The 23,358-nt window shown below is 38.3% G+C and overlaps 3 protein-coding genes across 4 annotated transcripts in view; 1 reads left to right on the top strand and 2 right to left on the bottom strand.

The window, feature by feature from the left end:
* The window catches only part of mapk8ip2 (mitogen-activated protein kinase 8 interacting protein 2), a 38,005-nt gene extending 21,473 nt beyond the window's left edge, over positions 1-16,532 (bottom strand). For both annotated transcript variants that reach the window (XM_084734574.1, XM_084734575.1), the window contains exon 1: positions 16,052-16,532. In XM_084734574.1, coding sequence (XP_084590700.1) covers positions 16,052-16,116 — 65 coding nt within the window. In that variant the 5' untranslated portion in view covers positions 16,117-16,532. The remainder of the gene's footprint in view (positions 1-16,051) is intronic.
* On the top strand, positions 1,503-4,826 carry LOC146316426 (gastricsin-like). Its single transcript, XM_084734523.1, has 8 exons — positions 1,503-1,712; positions 1,821-1,938; positions 2,309-2,427; positions 3,199-3,398; positions 3,509-3,625; positions 3,774-3,921; positions 4,146-4,244; positions 4,373-4,826. The coding sequence occupies exons 1-8, from the start codon at positions 1,518-1,520 to the stop codon at positions 4,535-4,537; spliced, it is 1,161 nt and encodes a 386-aa protein (XP_084590649.1). The 5' UTR covers positions 1,503-1,517; the 3' UTR covers positions 4,538-4,826.
* A 2,704-nt stretch (positions 16,533-19,236) lies between the features above and the next one.
* LOC146316424 (zona pellucida sperm-binding protein 3-like) lies at positions 19,237-22,098 on the bottom strand. Its single transcript, XM_084733340.1, has 8 exons — positions 21,581-22,098; positions 21,377-21,492; positions 21,059-21,162; positions 20,193-20,370; positions 19,978-20,095; positions 19,797-19,879; positions 19,550-19,713; positions 19,237-19,407 (listed from the first exon to the last, which is right to left on the bottom strand). Exons 1-8 carry the CDS (start codon positions 22,037-22,039, stop codon positions 19,343-19,345), a joined length of 1,287 nt encoding a protein of 428 aa, XP_084589466.1. The 5' UTR covers positions 22,040-22,098; the 3' UTR covers positions 19,237-19,342.
* Positions 22,099-23,358: the final 1,260 nt, after the last annotated feature.

The raw sequence follows: 23,358 nt of genomic DNA, 5'->3' as shown, positions 1-23,358 counted from the left end.
TCCATTTGTGGAAAATTACATTTGGACACAAATGATTAAGCTTGACCTTGCTGCTGATATATGCATCTAATCTGATAAAAATGTACTAAAGCTGCATCTTGGGTAATTCCAGCAACATGCAGACAATTTTGGGGAAAACAACAGAACAGAAAGCTCTTGTTACAAAATGCTAAGAATTAATAATTCAAACTAAAGTCATAGCTCAGTACCTGGCACTGTTTTCTTAAAAGGGAAAAACAGACCAATTTCACACTTATTGGATTTTTTTTTTTTTTTTTAATTTAGCTGATTCCAACATTTTGCTGATTTTTGTGTAAATGAAGCAATATTTTTCTATAGTATGTTTATGCCAATGTTACATCAAAGGTCCAGTGTGTAAAATTTATGGGGATTTATTGATAGAATATGGCAGAAATGCAGTATAATATTCTTAAGTATGTTTTCATCAGTGTATAATCACCTGAAAAGGTGATTCTTGTAATTCTTGTGTCTTTGTTACCTTAGAATGAGCCTTTAAATATCAACAGAAGGAGCAAGTCTACCATGGAGGCCACCATGTTTCCAGCCCAGATTGGACAAACCAAACAATGGTCCTAGATACTTTAGCATTTACAGGTTTTGCAGCCACCATAGGTTATCCTGCACTTAACCTCATTATAACTGTATATCGGCAAGTATCTGGCAATACGATACACATCACAATACAGGCGTTGCAAATGAATGCAAGATGATACACTGCTTCTTTTTTAATTAATCTAATTTTAGGAAAACTGCCATAGTATAAAAACTAACACCACCATATGCAAGCTAAAGCTAAAATGTTTTATGTGATGAAAGCAGTGAAGATAACAACACTGCTATCTAGCAGTCAGGATTTAAACACAAAATGAAACTCTGTCATGAATCTTTGCATGTATCAAGATATCATGGTACAGTGTTTTTGAGAATAAATACAGTATTACAAAAAAATAATATTACAAAACTCAAGTTTATCAATATTTTCTTACACCCCTACACTAGATGCCACTGCATCCTGTATACTGGTCCCTTAAATAAGAGCACTTTACTTTAAGCACCAAATTTATAAACACAGGTGAGTTTTTCAATGTCACCACTATATCCATCACATTTACCCGACTGCAAGAAATCTAATTATATCCTTGTTCCATAACGTGTTTAATTAAGAGTTTGTGTTTGGAGAGTGTGGTTATCACAGGTGGTGCATGTGCAAATTAAGTATACCGCTCCTAAGAAAAAGGCTCTGAGGGTCACCCTGCCTGAAGTCATGTGACTGAATATTGATAACGGTCTGGCTGATATGGTCCTAAACGTGTGTATATAACGCCTGTTCAGATCTGAGATGAGTTGTATCCATCCGGGAGTGTGGTGTGTACAGGAGGAATCATGAAGTGCCTTGTTGCTCTATTGGTCTGTGTTGTGCTCGCAGAGGGAATCGTCAAGTAAGAAAAATATCTCTGTATTTCTCTTTGTATCTGAAAGCAAAGTCGCACTTGACAATGCTTTCAATGCCACGTGAAGTCAAAATTCTTCATGTTTTTGCTCTTTCCTTCCTCAGGATCCCTCTGATGAAGCACAAGTCTATGCGCGAGGCCCTGAGAGAGAAGGGCATTGAGTTGCCTTATCAGGATCCAGCTCTCAAATACCAGAATGAGTTCACCTCTGCCAACATGTACATCAACAACTACGCTGATGTAAGAAATCCTTTTACACACTGTAGAAACATTTTGGTGAAAACAGTAACTGACTGAGGGGTTTGTATCTCTTTTAATCTCTTTACCTCCAACCAATGTGTTTCCCAGACCACCTACTATGGCGCCATCAGCATTGGAACACCCCCCCAGTCCTTCCAGGTGCTGTTTGACACCGGCTCTGCCAACCTGTGGGTGGACTCTATCTACTGTAACACTCAGGCCTGCAGTGAGTACAACCCAGCAGGCTTTGCACTACAAAATCCCTCATCTCTCTCTCTTCAGAGCACATTTGCACGTGAAGAACTTCTCCAGAGGACTTAAGGCAGATATAGTCTAAGCATGCAGAGCTAGTTTGAAATCTTGTTTCCAGGAGATTACATATTAGACATACATGGAATTTAAAGTTCTGGTGTAATTACAGGCATGCCACTAAGCGTTTCAAGTCTTTGGGAGGCATTAGCTGCTGTGTTAGTTAAAATTCTGCTCATGATTTCTATAATCAAGTGAATTATCAGGATGTCAAAAGGCTCTGCAAGGAATGGGGACATGTTTATGGAAATAGCTCCAGAGATAATCCCCATCTATACCATTTACAGACACGCACACAAAGTTCAACCCCCAGCAGTCCTCCACCTACAGTGCTAAGGGACAGTCCTTCTACCTGCCCTACGGAGCTGGAAGCCTCTATGGAGTCTTTGGATACGACACCGTTAATGTGAGTCAAACCCACCAAAATAAAACAAATCAATCAGATAAAGAGAGAGTCCGTTAATATTTATTTTTTGTTTATTTGTTTTATATAATTCTTTAGCTTTCCAGTAGCGTTTTTTATGTATTAAAATCCAAACAATCAAATTGTTTGGATTAAGTTTTACTGTCAAAAAGCCAAAGATATTTCCCCACATGATCTGATGTAAGTTTCTGCATGATAACGTTGCTACATATAAACCCCCTAGGTTGAGGAAGGGGAGGGCATCAGTGCTCTATCCTACATCACCGCTCTTCGTTGACAGATGAGTGGGAGTTTCCATATGAACAACCCCGAAAAGAACACAGATAGGGTCGCTCTTTAAATAAAACACCGGTATTCGAGACTGGACTGAGTCATAGGTACTGAGACAGAGTACTACGAGAAAGTAGATATTTTCAATATCACCTAAGTGATGTTTCACAGTGAAACCATCCCTGACAAAATGTGCGGCCAGAATGCTGGAAAGTGTTACAAAAAGATCAGTGCACTTTTCAGATGCATTGGTGAACGCAGTGTTGAATTTTTGATTTTTATGATTTATTCACAATGTACTTTCAATGCTACAACAAAATAGAATTAGAAGAATAATTGTAATAGTTTGGTACAGTTATAGAAACAACAGAGAGTTGTACTGTTCTTTAGGAGATGCTGCTGTCTATAGTTATACCTGTCTTCACTAGATTGAAGTTTGAACACGTTCTAAATAAAGTCTATGATTTGGTTTTGGACTTGTAGGTTGGCGGCATTGTGATCAATAACCAGGAGATTGGTCTGAGCACAAACGAGCCCGGTCAGACCTTTGTGGTGGCCAAGTTTGACGGCATTCTCGGCCTGTCCTACCCAAGCATCTCTGCTGGAGGAGAGACTCCTGTCATGGACAACATGATCTCTCATAACTTGCTGGATTCCGATATCTTTGCTTTCTACCTTTCCAGGTATAATTGATGCAAGACTCTTGTAAGACATACAGCATGTTAGAAAATAATACACATTTACACTAAACACATTTCTAACCATTTAAAATTTGATTTGCTGTCGGTTTTAGGGGAGGACAGCAGGGCAGTGTGCTCTCTTTCGGTGGAGTGGACAACAGCTTGTACCGGAGCCAGATCTACTGGACCCCAGTCACCGCTGAGACCTACTGGCAGATTGGTGTTGATGGGTCTGAGTTTTTCAAGATTTCATCAATATGAAATGATCTTCTGATTACTATTGAGTATTGCTGCCAAGATTAGTGATTACTTTGTGCCCTAATATGACATATAATATCACAGTATGAAAAAGTAACTTGCATGTGTGGTGGCTTGTAGATTCCAGATCAACGGTCGGGAGACCGGCTGGTGCTCTCAGGGCTGCCAGTCCATCGTGGACACTGGAACCTCCATGCTGACTGCCCCAAGCCAGCTTATGGGTGGCATTATGCAGGCCATTGGAGCCCAACAGAGCCAGTATGGAATGGTAAGACAAATGGACAGACAGACACTCTCTCTCACACATTGACCTGAAGCAATAGGGAATTAAGTCACCATTATTATTCCTTATGAAGATCCAACTCTGTCCGAGAGCTGCACCATTTAAAAGTTATTATGAGCAAGGTCATCACACAATACCTGTTCATCAAAACAGGAGAAGCTGAGATGTAGTGAAACAAAAATTGAACGCTTTCTTGCCTTGTTCTCTAGTACATGGTGGACTGTAGCCAGGTCAACAACCTGCCAACTCTCAGCTTTGTTATCAGCGGCGTTGCCCTTCCTCTGCCTCCCTCTGCTTACATCATGCAGGTAAGTTACTCCATGCATGCACAGCACAGGCATGCATTTGTGTGTGTACCTTCATGTGAATGCCATGTTTTTACATTTGTGTGTGCGTAATATGAATGACATTTCTGGTGTCCCGTCTCTACCTCCAGCACTACCAGAATGGATACCAGTTCTGCTCAGTGGCCATCACCCCTACCTACCTGCCCTCTCAGAACGGTCAGCCCCTGTGGATCTTTGGAGACGTGTTCCTCAGGGAGTACTACTCCGTCTATGACCGCACCAACAACCGTGTTGGATTCGCTTTTGCTGCCTAAGTGGAGAGAATAACCCGACCACAATCCTGATCAGATAATAATGATCAAGTTTGTGTCTGCTCAAATGCTGCTGAGAGCCTGAGGCATCTAAAACATCTGTTCTGGGATTAGTGTAAACTATCAGTTTGAGCAATATGGGTTTAATTTAAACCACACAGTGTGCAATGGCTTTTACATCTTCAAATTGGTACATATGATACAGATCTAGAAGAATTTGGATATGCAAAAGATAAAATAATATGTCCATGAATTTGCATCATTCTCAAGCAAAATAAAGGTGTAAATGCAAGTGTTTGAATATTTTCTCTTTCTAAATGAGCACTCATTATCATATAACATCACAGATCCCGAGCTGAGGGACATCAAAGGGGTTTCCCCCTCTTTATAATTAACCTTGAGGTTGTGTGTCTGTGTGTGTTCATGTTTGTCTAATTAATTCCTGCAACTAGTGTGCTTTTGAAAGGGAACACATAATGGCATATAATTAAAACTCTGTTCAAACATCCAGAGAATCCTACAAATGCACAGATGCATGCTCTATCCTTCTGAGCACTTTCTTTTGCTCTATAAATATTTTTTGTATGTAAAATTATTCAGTTTTGTGATTGGTCAAATGGTGTGGAAGTACACCATGCATGCAAAAATGTGATTAAATCAGGCAAAATTCTCTATTTGTGCAATGTAGTGTGACATATCCATTTTATGAACTGCACATCTGTTTACTTCCTGTTTATGTTATAGTAATGTTACCTTCACTTACAAACTTAATGATTTTTCATCCTCGACTTACCTACTTCACTTTTCACTGTTATCTTGTTGCATATTGGTAACAGTTAACCAGTTAATATATGTAGTGCTTTTGGGCATTTTGATAATCTAACTTAAGGATGAAAAATCATCAAGTTTGTAGGCAAAGGCAACGTTACTATAGCGCTTACAGCATGTAATACGTGAAGCATGGTATACGGATATATGTCACACTACATTGTGCAAGTGAAGAATTCTGCTGCTTATGAGAAAGACGAGAGGGTTTGTTTTCATCTTAGTAAAATGGATTATATAACGTACAATAGGGGCCAAAAGTTCCCTTATTACACTGGTGCCATTGCGACGTGACTACTGGTGCCAGATATTGTGAGACAACATATTTATATACATTCAACAAAACATGAAAATGGTGTAAATCTGACAATAACAGAGAAGCCACCAAAACTAGTTCCCTGTCTGTCAAAATAAGTAAAATAGTGTCTTCACTAAACCTGGAGAAATGAGGTCACTAATGAGCTCCTCACCTGTCCAAGTCTTCAGGGAAACAGTGTTTGTAAGTGTGGGTGTGTGTGGGCGTGTGGCTGACAATGGAAAAAAACACTACATCGGTGTGCCTGTATCCAAGGCAGCTGACACCAGCACACAAGTGGAACAAAGTGCCATGTTCCAGGTATGAACACACCAGTTCCTGGGTGAAGACTTGGAGAGTGATGGAGAAACAGAGGAATAAAGGAGGGATGAGGATATAATCTGAGGCACTGGGGATGACAAGGAGGCAGGAAGATGAGAATCATGTTGCTAGGCAAGTGAAAATGTTGAAATAAAAAGGTAGAAGTGTACTGGAGAAATAAAAATGATTCCTTCATGGCACAAAGCAATTTTTCATGATGGCAAGAAGTAATGCAACTGATTTCCTGTGAAATAGTGAAGTGTATAGTTTATCCAGAGTAAAAGGTGAAAACATGTTGCTGTTGATGTTTCAAAATTCATTTTTCAAAGCTGTGAGCTCCACAAACAAAATCCCATTATCTTACACTGTATCGGCAAGGAAGCAGATATCCCAAAACCTGAATGACTAAACTGGTTTCTGTAATTTGTATGAACTGGCTCTTTATTACAGTCTGACATCTGTTTTTCATTTCCTTTTCTCTTATCCCTTTTCTGATCTTCTCCTCTGCTCCCTACCCAGCTGTGTTTCCAGACTCCATTTTGTTTGTGTGCTCATCTGCTTAGTGTTGGAGTTCTCTTGTAGCTCTGCAATGCACGCCATAACAGAGTGTGGCCCCATTTCCCCTAAACTGCAAAACCTAAGAAATGTGTGTCAGTGAAAAGCTGTAGACATAGAACAGTGCCCAGGCCAAAGACCTTCACCTTCTCCTTGAAGAGTAAAAACACTGAATAACTCGCCACATATAAACATAGAAACAACGGCTACATGATGTGGTGAAAAAAATCAGATTGTGATTATTACAGATACTGCAATTGCAATATGATTCATGATTCGTGGAATTTTTAATTTTCGAAAACCCCAGTCAGAGATAACAGGTATCACAACAGATTCTGTGTATGTTTTCATTCGACCCCTCTTTTGCACAAAGTGTAGCGATCATGAGCCACCTACTTCTGTCAAGACAAACAAGTGGTTATAATGGAGAGCCATGAAGAATATAAGCATTATTTTACAGCAAAAAGTGACACTATTGCTGCGAAATGAGTGCTGGCAGAAAATTTCTACTTGACTTAATGCGTTTTTTTTGTGCCTGTCATTTATTTCTGACATGACAATTGCACATTGAACAATTAATAGTATTTAAATGATATTGTCTAAATAATAATTAAATAATGTCCTTGATAAACAAGATAGACTAATCAGTTTCCTAATTGGTGTTCTGAGCTGCAATATCAGCAGTGGAAAACAAACTGGCAGCAAATCAGGATCGAGCTTAAAAACGTCATTCACAGTATCTATACTTGCTTTGTCATTGTTTTAGTATGCGGATCATCTGCTGTGTAACATTTAAAGTGTTAATATGTTAAACTTTCTGCATCATCAAACAGAGATTCCTGTGGTAACATGATGCGTACAGTTTGTGCTGCTGTAATACTTTTTTGTTCAATGAGGTGACTAATGTAAAGCTCAGCAACTTTGCATATAACATCTTCCCTCATCTGAAAATCTATATTGTTCATAAAGAACATAATGAGGGAAAAAAAAGTTGATTTTCTTTTACCTCTGATATAATCTTAAACTCTAAACATAACCTGCTCTCGACCAGGTTTTAAGTTCAGCATAAGTTACCATGGTGACTTTTGTGACGCTGAAAACTCTGACTTTAGACTCAAGATGTCTCATTAACCCATTTATGTCACTTCATAGTACACCCTCCTGTAGAAAAGATTTGTAGGCCAGGACATCTCTGCAGCACTACAGTACTTATTTTTTGTGCTTGAACCTTACCCAACTGCGACTGAAAGCTTTAGATAATAAATTTGACAATAAGTCAACCAAGTCTAAAGAAAGCTTAAAATTTGTTTGTTTGTTGATCCATTCATCCACCTCTACCAACTTGCTAAATTTCTCCTAACTGCCAATATCTCACAGCTAATCAAAGCACAGTAGTAGTAACCAGTTGCAGCCCAGTAAGGCAGAACTAGGCAGAACAGTTTTAAAATAATGTCTTTTTCCAACTTCAGTACAGACTTTAGGGGCTGTTTGTTGAAAAAAGTCCTGGAAGCCACTTGGCCCTGCTGCAATTTCAATCATTTTCAATTAACTGTGCCCATATATGCCCATCTTTAAGATAAACAAACCCATCATTCTCTATTCTGCTCCTGACCTCTTTTCTCTTACATGTTCTGTGTCCCTTTCTAAAATGTTCTGCATTATTTCAATAACAGAATCTATGTGCTGTTTAGACAGCATCCAAGTGAGCGCGCAGTCGCTGTCACACCGTGTTGTGTATCGCTTGCTGCTTATCTAACCCCACATTGTGACGTCCCCTGCGTTCAGTCCACCTCTGCTTGTGATCAGTCTTCATAATTAGGATTTGATGCTGAGGCTTTAAAGCTGGATGCGATCATCACTACACCACTCTGTAATCATGCAGCATTCAAAGGGTTGCATTACATCAGTGTCTTTCTATTCTGTCTTGTGACACGCTGAGCAAAATGAGAACCCTACCACAAGAAAACAAGTCAGCACAAAATTACCATTCACTGATGGCGGTCATGTTGCTGCAATGGCACACCCAGATCCACTGACACTGTTAAGGTTTTGCAGTCATCTTTGTGTATGTCCAGGTCTTACTCCCTCTTTTCATTTTCTCGTTGCCCTTCTCAGGCTTGAACAATCTCTCCGGCCCACATTTGTTCTAACAGTTATTCTCTGTCATCTCTGATACTGTCATCATGTCCGCACCAGAAATTTGTCAAACTAACACACTGTCATCTTCACTTGTCTAATAGTGTATACACTCACTGACTACGTGTTCATGCATGCAGAGATATAAGATCACACAACTGTCTCACTGCGTTATGCTGCCTTTTTTTCTGTTATATCGAAGAACATCTACACACTTTCACATTTTTCTTGATTTATCTGTCATTTAAGTAATTTTTCAAGCAACAAAACAGAATGTTTAGTTACTGTCATACATTATAATGAATTGTTTCTCTTTGGGTTTCAGATTTTTCATCAGACATAAGAAGATATATTTTAAAATGTCACTTTGGACAGTTTTCTGATGTACTTTTAGAACATTCAAGACAATAACCATCAGATTAATCCACAATGACCATAAACATTTGTTGCACCTCTAATCCAGATCTCATACAGCTATTCTTTAAAGAATCCCAATAAAACAATATAGAGTAAATGCTTATAAAATTGATATGTACAAATAGCAGAATAGCAGATGTCCATAGTCAAAAAATAATCTACAGACCTTGTTGTGAGTTTCATGTAGGAACTATTTTTCTCTCTACCATAGAAACACAGTAGTTCCCATGGGACTGCAAATGGATATTAGCTAGTTAGCTAAATCTGATATAAAGCATCTTTTCTCTTTTATGAGAATAATGTATTTTGCACAGTGTTCCTTATATAATTAAACTTAAAGCAGCAATATGTAGCAATTGCACGTCCAAAAATGAGTACTGCAGTCCAAATAGCAATTTGGAGCCAAAGACAGTACATTAAATAGGTTGAATCTCTGTTTAATATGTGAACTATTGTTGAGGCAAGTTATTTCCCCTCGCCCACTCCTCCCCAGATGTGAGGAAGCTCAGGCAGGCTGCAGGAACACTGCAAGAGCTCAAGATGAGTGCAACATTATAATTTGACAGTAACAAGCAACGATGAGTCCTACACTGTAAACTGATGAGCTGTTTATAACTCTCAATTTTCTATCAATATAAATCCTGTATCCTGAAAACAAAAGCTTACTGCTATGAAAATACACACTCTAGAGTTGTAGCTCAGTGACTGCCTGTCTCACTGCCTGCCAGGCTCAACTAACATGTTGCTCAATTTAAAAGTTATAAACATCTACTCCTTCTAAAAGATTATTAATGATTTCTTATGATTCTAAAGACATACACTCATTCAGGGAACATTCAGCATTAAGTTGAACTCTAAAACATGTGACGGGCAAACAAAAAATATCCATTTTGGCTTGGAAGAGAAATTTTCAAAGGTGGATACCATGGCTGTAGTGTTGTTCTCAGAGAAGCCAGTATTTCAATTTAGCATGTCTCCTTAATCTCTGATGACATATCATGGTCATTTTATGATAAATTAAACCACATTTCTGAAAGGGCAAACATCTTTATGGTTGATATCTCCAAAACTCTGCAATAAACAGCACTTCAATGCAGAGGAAAAAATGCAATTATGATTTTGGGGTGAACTGTCCCTTTAACAATATTGAAATTGACACAGTTACAAAGGGGGGACGGGTGGTAGGGTCTCTTAAGCAGCAGCACCTGCTTCGTGGTGACATCATCATCTTTGAGAGCCAAGGACATTTGGTGTGGCCACTCCTGACTCATTAACAAGATCAATTTCCCAGGCTTTTCACCCACCGTCAGTCTCCAGTAATGCAGAGAATCACACACACATACACACACACACACACACACACACACACACACACACACACACACACACACACACACAGACACACACATATGAGTCATGCATTTAACCTAATGAAGCACTCTCTGTTGTCTGTGTCAGATCCAAACGTGAATATCACGCCATTTTTGAACCAAAAGCTGAGATGATGCATCGTGCTGCTCAGAGCAGATGATTTCATGTTGATTTGGCTGGAAGTTTGGATTACTGATGTCATCAAACGTGAAGTGAACGCTGCCGATAGATGAGAAATACTCAGTGGTGTCACACTGATGGAAAACAAATCTCATGGACTGTGTACTATATTATTAAATGGAAAAACAAAGCACCAGCTTCCACAAACACTGATGTGCAAAAACATGGCAACTGTTGGTTGTACACAGAGATACAAAAAATAAAGACAGGGTTAGAGAGACAGCAGGGGGGAGGCAGAGATGGAATGCTTAGGCTAAAATGAATCTGTATTCGATTTAAGCCTCTTACCCAATGGTAACCATACCCAGCACCACTCCCTTCCCTCCCCCTGCCATCTTAAACAGCCTTCAAAGAGTCGGGAGGCAAAAGTGGAACATTGACTGCTCAACATATGAGATTCACAGGGAGCAGGAGAGACAGCAGGGAGGAGGATGTTTGCTGGAAATTCTGTAGTAGTCTAGCTTTGAAATATTGATGTACTATGGAATGCAGTTGGGGTTTGATATAATTATACCAAATCAGAGTCTGGCAAAAAAAATATTATTCATTAATTAATTAATTCATTATTTATTTGATTCATCAGCTACTCAAAAGAAGATTTCCATCACATTGTCCCAGAGCCCAGGGCAATGTCTCCAGGGCTGCAACTAACAATAATTTTCGATTAACTAGTCAATTATTTATCAATTAATTGATTGGAGTGAGGAAATGAACAAAAAAAATCATATATAAGAAGCTGAAATCAGAGAATTAAAAAAAACTCTAAATGTCTCCAAATTTCTTGTTATGTCTCCTCAAGGATTACATACATACATCATACATCGCCAGTAAAGACTATAAAAAACAGAAAATTTAACAGTAAATGTTTGCCATTTTTGCTTAGAAACGACATAAAACATTCATTCTAATCTACTAACAAACTATCTACTAACAACTAATCGTTTCAGATTTAATTGAATCCATTTAGCTTGAGCTTTCATCATGTTTAAGCAACAATATTTATTTTAAAAAAACATCTTAATAACTGGAAAAAAATAAACTTTTTAATGTAATAGTTTGTGTAGTGTACAGGCTGCCTTATAATTCTAGGTGACTGAATTTGAAAAGCTAAGTTGAGGTAATTTTGTAATGACTCAAAAGAAATAAAGTCTTCCAGTTAAAAAAAATGATATTTAATTCTACTACAGAAAACAAAATATGTTCAGAAAACTTAAGATATTAGTTCAACCAACAACTCGTCAGTTGCACTGATGAACATTACAAAAAATAAAAATTGTATTTCTTTTTCCATTCAACTCAAAAGACAAGTCAAGCAAAGTCAGGTCAAAAGATTTTAAGTAAGAAGAACTCGTGCTTATAAGTTCTGAGGTGTTCTGGACATAAATACTATAAATTTTAAGTTTAATTAACTTGAAAAAAATAAAAGTCTTATATTTATGTTAATGAGAAAAGATCAGGTGATTCCACTGAATTCCTGTATGATTTTTTAACAATGTAACAAAATAACTAAGGTTGATAACATGCTATACATGTTATTTAGCTAAACACCAAACAAAAATACACAGTGAGTGATTTGTTGAACACACTGTACCTTCTTGGAACCAGAGCCAAAATGGAACCCACTATCCAAACCCAGCACTCTCTACTTGCAGCCAAACAACCACAAACCTGACCTCACACCAGCTGCACTAAGACTGATACCTCAGCAAATCTACTAAAGACTGCACAAACAATCCTTTCACAAAATTTAATCAATGAATTCTAAGTTACAGGTCGCTGGTACACTATGAGTCCCATGTTTAATATGTCAGCATTTTTGTTTTAGGCCCAAGCAAACTGGGGTAATTTATTCTGAAAATACATTTCCAGCTCATTTCTATAAATATTTCTGCAAGCTGAAGCCTTGATGGAAAAATAAAGTAAAATAGAGCACCATGAACATCTATTATTATTAATTAATTTCACCATGTCTCTTAGTTTATGTTGAATGAAATATATTCATATAATTATTCCCTTAGCAACAGAAATGAAATGTTGGGTTGAATGAAAAGTGTAGCATATTTTATCTCTACAGATTGACTTGTATCTTTTAAGACAAGGAGAGAGTGTTTCCTCTGTGCAGGGAAATTATTGTCTGTCATAAATTTCTGGTGCTCAGGAGAGAAAGACGGGCTCTCTTACGGATTATGTTGCCCATTGGAAACAGTGTTAGGGGTTATGTAAGGCAGATTATTGTACCAGACCATCGCACCATTGGTGGTTTCATCCATGAATCAGTCACACACAAAAACAGAGAGACACAATGTGAGCAAGCATGCACACATGTACAGACACGCATTATTAAAAGGAACAAATGTCTGCCCTTTAGACCTGCATCTATTAATTCTTATCATTATCAGTTAATCTGATGATTATTTTCATGATCAATTAGTTCATCATTTAGTCTGTCATGTCAAAAAATTGTGAGAAATGTTCATCACTATTTCCCAGAGCCCAGAGTAACATCTTCAAATGGAATTTTTTGTTCCCACAACAGTTAAGTTGCTGGAACCAGTAAATGACTAATCAGCTGCTTTTCATATTTATTCAGTCGTCTGTGTTCTGTTAAGACTGGCTTTATTTTTCAGAATTCAGAAATAAACTGACTTTAAGAAGATTTGGAGTCGGTGATAAAATTTATGAGTGGGTCAAAAGACCACATAAAGAAAAGATGATTGGGCTCCAGCTGTTTGCCAATGTTGTAAATTTAAAATATTGATGTAATGGCCAAGGGTTTGGCTCTGCGCTCTAGACTGAGGTCATCAGTAGTCAGGCAAAAAATCAGGTCTATTGATCTGATATGATCCATCCATGAGACAAAGCTACAGTATGTAACTAAATCCCACACGAGTGCATGTTGTGGATATGAAATCCACTGGGACCTGGCTTGCTAATGTGATTGCATTGCATATGGACATTGGACATGTGGAGGCGGACACAGGACAATGAAATGTTGTTGTGGCATTATGTGCATTAGTGAGAGCCTCCACTATCCTGCATTTGAGCTTTCTGGTGCTCAGAGCAGCATGAAATACATAATTTTACTATTTTTTACTATTCAGCCACTCTCTGTGGGCGAATTAAATTACTGTATGTCCGCAAAACAATGTAGTATGGTAATAATCATTTATGTGTTTTACAGCATTTGTTATCCTGTATTCTGTAACAGAAGGCATGAAATTGTTTCATATGGAAAGTATATGATGTATATGAAGCTACTTAAAATCAAAATTCCATTTAGATTTTTTGTATGCTATTGTACTTTTAAATGACCTGAAAACACGACTTTAGGAAGACATGTATTTATTCATAATAATTTTGGCTGCAACTGCACTAATTATTTTTGTCATAATTGATTAATTGGATGATTATTTTCATAAGTGGTTGTTTAATTATTTAGTGTCAAACCCAAAGACTTGACTGTCCGCTTGTTTCTGAATGTGGCTGAATGTTTTATTTCCTTTTGTTCTTATCTTTTTCATAGTTCATGCTAACACATTTGCAATAGCCTATATGAGAGTAATGATGAAAAGTTCAATGTTGTAAAACATAATGATTTATGAAATTCTCTCAATTAAAAAAAACACCAATTGCAAAAACAGAGACAGAGTGATCATTGCATATGGAAATCATATCAAATTAAAAATTAGAGCCCGGCCGATTTGGAATTTTTGAGCGTGATACCAATTTTCGATTACCAGTATGTTGGCTAATATAGTGAATTGTTGATTTGGAATAAAAATAGACATTTTTATGTATATTGTACACTAATATAACTATCAAATGTTACTCAGAAAGCTGTTTTTGTCAACAAATAACTATTAAATATATTATATACTCAATTTAACATGTTAAATAAATTAACATATACATATTCCAAATAATGAACACTGAGAAGATAAATAAAAAATAAAATAAATGGTTAAATAAACATCAGTACTGTTAAAGGTCCAATGTACAGGTGGCATCTGTGGTGAGGCTGCAGATTGCAACCAACTAAATACCACTCATCTCACCCCCCCCTTTCCAAGCATACAGGTGAAACTATGGTGGCCACAAAACTCGCAAAAATTGGAAAAAGCCATATCTCTTTGGTTTGCCCAACTGTGGGCTACTGTTGAGACATGGTGGTTCAACATGGCGGCCTCAATGGAAGACGGCCCGCTCCCTCTGTGGATATAAACAGCTCATTGTAAGGTAACAAAAACCCAACAGTTCTTTTTTTTTAGGTGAATATACACAGATGAAAACATACTTCTGAATATCACATATATATATTCCCTATTCTGCCAATAAACACCAATAAATCTTATACACTGGGCCTTTAAATATCAGTCAATTGCTGACTATTTTAACAGTCAGTCAATTAGGGACAGGTTGTGAAACAAGCAGCCTCTGATCATTTACACCCCAAGCACTGTTTTCTGCAGTATATGTTCTTTTAAAAAGGTTTTTCTTATCGGTGTATACTGTAAACATGTACAGCAAAACTGATATTTTGAGATAGGCCCATATCGGCCTATCAGCCCAGTGATGTATTGGTCAGGTTTTATCAGAAATAAAATGAAATTTATTATATTTCAACATCAGATTTTTAAATGTCTCCCAGCAAAAGCAGATCTGAATACTGCAGCAGCCTTCAGACTGTTTCATCCATATCGCACCAAAGTGTTGCAGTATTCCACATCTTACCAAAAAAAAAAAAAAAAAACAAGCACACTACAGAAACACCATGTCGTGCCTTTTAACCAAACACAGACAACCTTGGAGAGAACACTGAAGCTGTACCACTCATCCTGCACAAGTTATCGATCTCTGGTAACAGCCAGCAGAATCCCACTCACTATTGTGAAGGAAACGCCAGCAGATTTGTCATATTGTGCGTCGCAGAGGTTACATTAGATGCGTTTGAAGTAACATTTATATGAGTGGGACTTCCGTAAATCATTGTTCAGCGTGTTGCCCTTGCCTGGGTTGGACTCAACAGGGCGTGGGCCTCACACAGAGAATGCGCAAGGCGGGTGCCTGTCGCGGCAGCTACAGATCAATCATGTCCAATCTATTTGACCATTTAACAGCATTTATTCACAATTTTCAGATAAGTCTAAAAGTTGTTTAGAAAACGTTTTTAAGGGAGGCATCAGCTCCAAACATGTATTCAGCTGCAGCACCTATAGGCGCGCAGGAGGCAGCAGCAGCAGGCCTGTCAGGTTAATCAAAATATCTATAACTGGCCATGGTAGGGGATGTGCGCTTTATTGCAGTCTTGAGAACCAAATGGATGAGTGTTTGTCTTCTGTAGTCTCACGTCCGCTCATCATGAACAGTGCGCATCGTCCCCATCATCCCTCACTGTCGCCCTACATGTAAGCTCTTACCTGCAGCCGGGGGGAGAGAGGGAATGGAAAGTGGATAGGGAAAACATCTCAGCCCTGTCCGCCATCTTCTTCCACAAATGACTCAGAGCGACTGCAGAAAATCACGGATGGAGCGCAGTCCATTCACAGCCACAGGGCAGAGGACAGTCGCACCCGTGGACAGAGGTTTGCGTCTCTGCGGCCCCACAGATGCCCCCTGGCCGCAAGCCTTCAATCAGACGAGCCTGCTCAGCACCATCAAATCTGCAGTCAAACATCCACACAGGCAGAGGAGGAGGGTGTCAGAGACAGCGCGCAACACCGCGGAGGTTAAAATACAATCCTGTCGTCCCCCGGTACGTCCAAGCGCGCAGTGTGCGTCCGCAGTCCGTGTTTTTGCCTCCTCGCCAAATGTCTGCTGCTGCTGTTGCTGCTGCTGTGATGCTGCTGCCTGTGACACACAACGGATACAGCAGGCCAGCAGTGCGGAGAGGAGACAGGCAGAGACAGAGGAGGAGGAGGAGGAGGAGGAGGAGGAGGAGGAGAGGGGGTGTGGAGCACAAACCATATAACGTCACTGCCGTTACCGTATGAGCAGGCAGAGCCAAAGCCTGCAAAACAGTGGCGTAGAAACACAGTTCCCCCTCAACTGTTTACAATGACATTAGAAGAATCTGCAGGCAGAGCAAACGGGCTTCCCAAAGTCAGGTACGGGGACCACCGGTGGACCAGGGCTTCTCTGGAAAAAAAGGCATGAAAACATCAATGATTTTAAAGTATGGATCAGACGAACTGTTGTTAATTGTATGGCTTGTGTTTATTTAGACCCACATGTACACCACAACAGAATTTTTAGACTGTATCTGAGGTCTATGGATCTTCACCTCTTATATTTTCATTCTATCTTGGTGACTGTATTTTCACTATCTATCTGTGTATTTTATTGTATTTTATTGTAACAGGATGTAATATCTATCTATCTATCTATCTATCTATCTATCTATCTATCTATCTATCTATCTATCTATCTGTCTGTCTGTCTGTCTGTCTGTCTGTCTGACTACATCCTGCTTGTGTCAGTCATCTTGATCCTGATGTCCATAAACAAATAACCTATCAGCAGGCACAGACAAAAACAACGACACAGAAAGGCAAGGAGACAGAAAGGAGAAAGTGCTGACAGCAGGAGAGCACAGTGCAACAGGAAATGAACCAAAAAACAGATCAATATACAGAGAGCAAAGGCAGGCAGAATGACAAATACAATGGCAAAGACTGAAATGAAGAACTGGTGACTTCTCAAGAATCCAGAGATTACCAAGTGCCACGAAATTAAATGCCAGAAGGAAATGTGCTACAAGGTAAGCTATAAAATGGATATTTTAAAAAAATGACTTGAAATACTGTGAATTATCATGGAAAATAAGCCTGTTCATTTCAAACAGTGATGCAGTCTTACAAAGTGGGAGTAAGCAAAAGCACATAAAACCTGGTTATTCTTTAAAACAATACTCAGGGGTTAAGGCAGCCCCACGAGTAATGGCAAATACGTTGAATGAATGTTGCTTCATGATATGTTACAGGCTACCTCAGATGCCTTCACTTTATATAGATGACCCTATGTTAAGGAGAGAAAAATGCTCAAAGAAACTCTTTTATTTACCACAAAAATCTCTTTAAAGATTATCCTTAAGGGATTGTGGTTAGTATTGGAAAGAAACAGGCTACCTCACTCTCACTATTTCACTGAAAGCTAAGAATAATTTATTTTAAAATGTTATCATGACTTTCTGACAAAGGTTGGATTTTGATTTAAAAAAAAAAGTTTTGTGTTTTGTGATTCTGATGTTGGAACTTTGGAACATGTGTTCTTTTGTACAGAATCTTTTTGGGAATTGTTTCATAACTGAATCTGAAAAGGAAGTGAAAGAGTGTAGAGTATAATTGTATTAAAATTGGCGTTATAATTGAGGATTAAAAAATGATGTAAAATATCCTGTTTATTATAGCTAAGCAATCTGTACACAGATGTAGATTTATTAATGTCGGGACACTATTCTTTTTTTCATAAATGAGTTATGAATTATGCCAGACTTTGTATATTTAGGCCTTTAGAAAAAACTGGTTACTTAGCCCATTTAAACTGACATGTCTTTCAAAGACATATATTGTAGGTAGAATCATCAAAACTTAACACATACAAAACATATAGTTAATCTTTTTTCCTCCAGAAAACACAGTCTTTTAGAGAGAAATAAATAAAAAATGTTTTTTTTTTTTTTTTTTGCATTGACGTTGGTATTGATTTAAGTTGATCATCGGAGGCTGAAGGTTACAATTTTCCTTCCTCTCTATTTACCACTTCATCATGCTGCACTGAGCAGCCACAGTGTGGAGCTGTTCACTGCCCGTGGTGCTGAAATGTTTACCGCTGAGCTGCAGTTCAACATTTGTGCCACATGAGGGAGGCAAATGTTCATTCATTGCCCTATAATGTTAGACCTTCCAGTAAAGCCCATTTCATCTTACTTAACATTCCATTTTTACCAGATGCTTTTATCATTTAAATTTGGTTGTCAACTTTATAATGTTTACTATTAAGAAATCATAGTCCATTTTATTCCTCTAGCACAAGTGGTTTTCAAACTGGGGTCCTGGAACCAACAGGGGTCATTAAGTAGGTTGTAGAAGCCTCAAACAAAAGGAGAAATAAAAGACTTTAACTTATTCCACATTTTTTGGAAGTTGAAACAAGGGAGGAAACAGGGCTGACTGTTTTGATCAATTATAATTTGTAGTGATTGTAGTTTGATCACTGATTGATAAAATGGAAGATAGGGCCCATTTCAACACATGGATATTTAATTTTTCCATAATGCTTTTCATTATTTTTTTGTTTGCTTTATAATATTTACTTCTCCCTTTTACTTATCTGGTAATTTACTATTAAACTATTTACTTAACTATGTTCAGTGTACATAATAATACTTCTCTTTGATGATCTTATCCAGTGAATGACACAAGCCTTTCACACAATTGCAATTTTATTTCCATCAAACTGAGGGATATACAGTCTATGAACTGTGCAGAACTGGTCCATACGTAACATTTATCATTACACAGAGGACGATGTAAACCTTTCATCTCAGTGACTTCTGTTTTTTTAACAATTTTGTTATGTTTTTGACATGTCAGATTTTGATAACATCGTTTAAACTTGACTAATAGCAGTGAGCAAGAAAATAACATACAGACAGTTATGAACCTTAAGACTGTTTATTTTGATGGTCATAGCCATGGCAGGGAATTGAGTTAGTTGACCTCCTTCTCTTCGATTGAGATGGGACCCACAGTGACATCACCTTCCCATTCAAACACTAAGGGAGAAAGACAGAGGAGATGTGATGTAACTCTTCATGATAGTGGTAATATTGTATCAACTTTGATAAGCATGCTGCTATATGTAGATTGTTCAGTTTTTCTTATATAATATTAGACAGTTAAGTGTTATGAACATACCTTCAGTCTGGGCCACATCACGGATCTTCCTTCCAGGATTAGCCAGAGATGATCCACCCCAGGAACCAGTTGAGGTGCCAGACCCACGAGATGTTGATGTTGATATTCCAGTTCCAGCGTCACAGGAGCCACAAGCTGCATCAGCTCCACTGGCCTCCTTCCACCTGAGAAAACAGGGAGATACAGTACAGTAAAAATTCCCCAGTCACCATTTCACGTTAATGTACAGGCACACATGCAGACCTACCCGTTGATGTAGGAACAAGCTCTGTGTTCACTACCGATGACATAGGCAGCTGATGTTGCTTTTAAGTGGCAGGTAATATAGAGCTGTCGGAATATTAGACAGTTAGGGTTTTTATTTAATATCAATTTGCTGCATTTGATATATAACAGAAAATGTAATCAGTCTTCTTGGAGATGCTCACCAGACCACTGTCAGCATTCCTGAACCTGAAGGCCTCCAGCTGGAACTGAAGCCTGTTCTCTGCAGAACGAGGCATGAACTTAGAGTCAGAGCCTGTGACCTTAGCATCAACGAAGCACCTGCAAGCAGGAAAAACATACATACTAACATTAGACATCGTTTTTGTGTTTATTTACTGGACAGAACGATTTCAATGAACTCATTAAACTACCTCACCCATGGTTCTCAATGAAGGCATATCTGGGGTTGGAGTTCATGTCAGTTGAAAGAGTAGCTACACAGCTGTCCACGTAAACACGGAGGGGCACGTGGAAGTACTCCTTGACGATAGCCTCAATATTTATCATGTCACCCAGGAAGAACTGGTAGCTTGGCCTCTCATACTGCCAATCATCTGTAATGAGATAATGATATTAATTACAGTTCTATAAAAGTTAAAGTTCCCCTCCACTCAAAAATATGTTTTTTTTCTTTTTGTTCCTACAGTTGGATGTTTGAGCTTCTCACTGAAAACTGATATTACAGGTGCAGTAAGCAATTCTGGAGAAGATTATCATTGAGTCTCATTCACAGGTCATCAATATACCGACGCACTAGATTGGTGGCTAGAAGATGGTTGATTGTTCAGTCTCGTTTCCACGTTGTAAAATTCTGACATTTTGGGAATGAGACTGAACAATCATCTGTCTTATCGACCTGTGATTGGGCCAGGTGTCTCATTGCAGCCTGGAAACTTTTAGTGGGACATAAGTGATGACTGAAAGGGATTATGTTTCTGACTCTATCACTTTTATAGGAAACTGTTGCATATTATGCTTTAAAGGTTATAATGGAACTTTTTCCAGTGACTCCAAATAAACTGCCTACCCCAGCTTTAAGGACTGTTGTAGAACACTGACACTGGACTTCTTTTTCATTAGGTACAAGGAGTACCTTTTAAAGGATTGTAATGTGAAAATTATACTTTTTTGCAGAAAAAAAAACATATCAGAAACACATTATTGTTCCAAGCAGAATATTTGTGTATATTTCTTAAGATATGTCTTGAGGGGATCTTCAAAATATGCAAAAAGTTGACTCACCAGTCATGAGTTTCAGAGTGAAGTATAAGAATTCCTCTGCCACCTTAACCGCAGAAAAAGGGATCCACAAGGGGTCAAGAGGAAGGCTGCTCACGTTGTGCTTCCTAAATGATTAAAGATGTTTCCTTAGAATGCAGAAAACTCAAGTAATTCTCAGATTAATGAGCATTTGCTTTTAGAACAGGCAAGGCAGGTTTGGTGAACCATGGTTACTGGTTTTACTTTGGCCAATGGATTTGGATTACATATCAGTTTAAGATTTTTGCATGATTTTTTTTATGTTTGTTTGCCTTCAACCCCTTGCACTGATCTACATACCTTGGGTAGTGGCATTCGACAATTACAGCAGCTTTGCTGGTCCTCACCACAAGACCTCCACTTATTTCAGGATCATAGATCAGAGTGAAGGTGTAGATGAGGGACTCTTCAAGCATCTAGCAAAGTATTTTTTAAAGTATTTTGATTAATATTCAGTACAAGGTGTTATTTATTTTTCAGCGACTGACACGTTCACTTGCTTACCGTTAATACACTGCCACAGTCGTGCAATTCAGATTCAAAAATCAGCACTTGAGCGGCATTGTCCTCTCCAACAGCAGCACAGGTTCCCAGGGTAAGCTCAGCAGGATTGATGAACTGGCCAGTCCCAAACATGTCCTTTTTGACTTCCACATGAGCATCCCTCTCTCTGCACTCAACAGCAACAGTTGCAGCAGGAACAGGGTGTCTCAGCTCAAAAGGCACCTCGGGTTGCGGATCAGGCTTAGGATCTTCAGGGTATGACCAGGTGAGTGGTTGCTCAAATGTCTGCTTTGTCTGTTGGGGCTCATGAGGCACCTGTTTGCTGGGTGGCTGTATCACAGGTGGCGATGGCTTCTGGTAAGAAGGTTTTGAAGGTCTGTAACTTTCCCATTGAGCATCACAGAAGCTGCCAAGCAGGGCCAGTGCCACAAGGCACACAGCAGTACACTTCATCACCATGGCTTCACAACAACAAGTGACCTGCACAGTCCACTAGGTGCTGTAAGGAAGGTTGAGATGTGCACCTACTTTTATAATACAGTGAGCATGTTTACTTCCATGACGGTCCCGCCCCTTCTGTTGGCCATTGCCCATCAGACCTGATGACTTTAAGATTAGCCAATGAAATCATTACAACTGTAGACCAAAAGTGATACCTGAAGCTCTGGTGAGGCATCTTCACCTGGTCTTAGATTATTTAGATTAGATTGTTATTTTTTGACTGTGACTGCAACTGTGCCAAGAAAATTCAAGGAGTGTATAAAAACACAAACCCCCACATGTGCTGACACAAATCAATGTGGTTGTCATGTACCAAATGAAGTAAGTAATCATATCATGGGGGCAATTTAAAAGTTACAAATATTTTTCCTTAATCTAGGGAGAATTGGCAAACATTGACTATGAAATAATTGCCAAAAACAAGAAGTTATGCTGACCCCGGTTTAGGTCTGCCTGCCCTCAACATAACATGTCAAACTCTGTATTTTGCCAAAGTACATTTTGTGAAGGACTGCAAATCAATATGGCTCCAACCAGTAAAAACTGAGGTTAACGACAAAATAGAAAGACAGGCCAAGTGGTGAGTTAGTTTCACCTGCACTAAGTACAGAAAACCTTAAGGTGCTCTTGAAGATGAAAAAACTCAACTCAGAAAAGAAAACGTAATGTATGGCAAAGAGATGTAAGGAGAAAATATATATATTCAAAAATACTTATTTTGTTTGGCTCATTGTTTTATTGGTTTAAAACACCAGCCTGATTAGGACCCTATGAGCTTGAAACAGATTAATGTTTAAAACTATAAATAAATATGCCCAAGTAAATAAAAACCTTTAACATACATAACACATACACTGGAATGTTTTGTTATCTAGTGATTACATGATAAATAATTTGCATTCAGGTTTTAGGTATTATTTTATATACAAAAAAAAGGCTAATGATATAAATGTATGAAATATAAAATGTAAGTAATACAAGTAATTAAGCAATAATTCAATCACATCAAGTTATTAGTAAAATTAAAATGTGATTTCAACAAAGGGAATGAAAGAGAATGAGTAAAGAAATGTTAGTATTAAGAATAACCATTAATGTTTATTGCTATAATAAACTTTTTTGCTTTTTGGAATCATACACTCAGTCTGACTTTGATACCTGCAACACATTTCAAAAAAAGTTAAAAGTTAAATAAAAGACTGGGAAAGTTATGAAAAGCTCAAAAAACACTTGTGTGAAACATTCCACAGGTAAACAGGTAAATTGTTAACAGGTGA

This window comes from Lutjanus erythropterus, chromosome 13, assembly GCF_056507025.1.
Source record: "Lutjanus erythropterus isolate fLutEry1 chromosome 13, fLutEry1.hap2, whole genome shotgun sequence".
NCBI lineage: Eukaryota > Metazoa > Chordata > Actinopteri > Lutjaniformes > Lutjanidae > Lutjanus > Lutjanus erythropterus.
Note: the sequence above shows the minus strand (reverse complement) of the source record. Positions and strands in the feature narration are given on the sequence as shown.

What these genes read in the sequence shown, in the direction of transcription:
- LOC146316426 (XM_084734523.1), top strand. Translation starts at nt 1,518, where the DNA reads ATGCTTTCAATGCCACGTGAAGTCAAAATTCTTCATGTTTTTGCTCTT. An exon ending in CTGTAACACTCAGGCCTGCA is followed by an intron (nt 1,939 to 2,308) that starts GTGAGTACAACC and finishes TACCATTTACAG; the next exon opens with ACACGCACACAAAGTTCAAC. An exon ending in CCTCTGCTTACATCATGCAG is followed by an intron (nt 4,245 to 4,372) that starts GTAAGTTACTCC and finishes CTCTACCTCCAG; the next exon opens with CACTACCAGAATGGATACCA.
- LOC146316424 (XM_084733340.1), bottom strand. Translation starts at nt 22,039, where the DNA reads ATGGTGATGAAGTGTACTGCTGTGTGCCTTGTGGCACTGGCCCTGCTT. An exon ending in ACTGTGGCAGTGTATTAACG is followed by an intron (nt 21,493 to 21,580) that starts GTAAGCAAGTGA and finishes ATACTTTGCTAG; the next exon opens with ATGCTTGAAGAGTCCCTCAT. An exon ending in GCCTTCATTGAGAACCATGG is followed by an intron (nt 20,096 to 20,192) that starts GTGAGGTAGTTT and finishes TCCTGCTTGCAG; the next exon opens with GTGCTTCGTTGATGCTAAGG.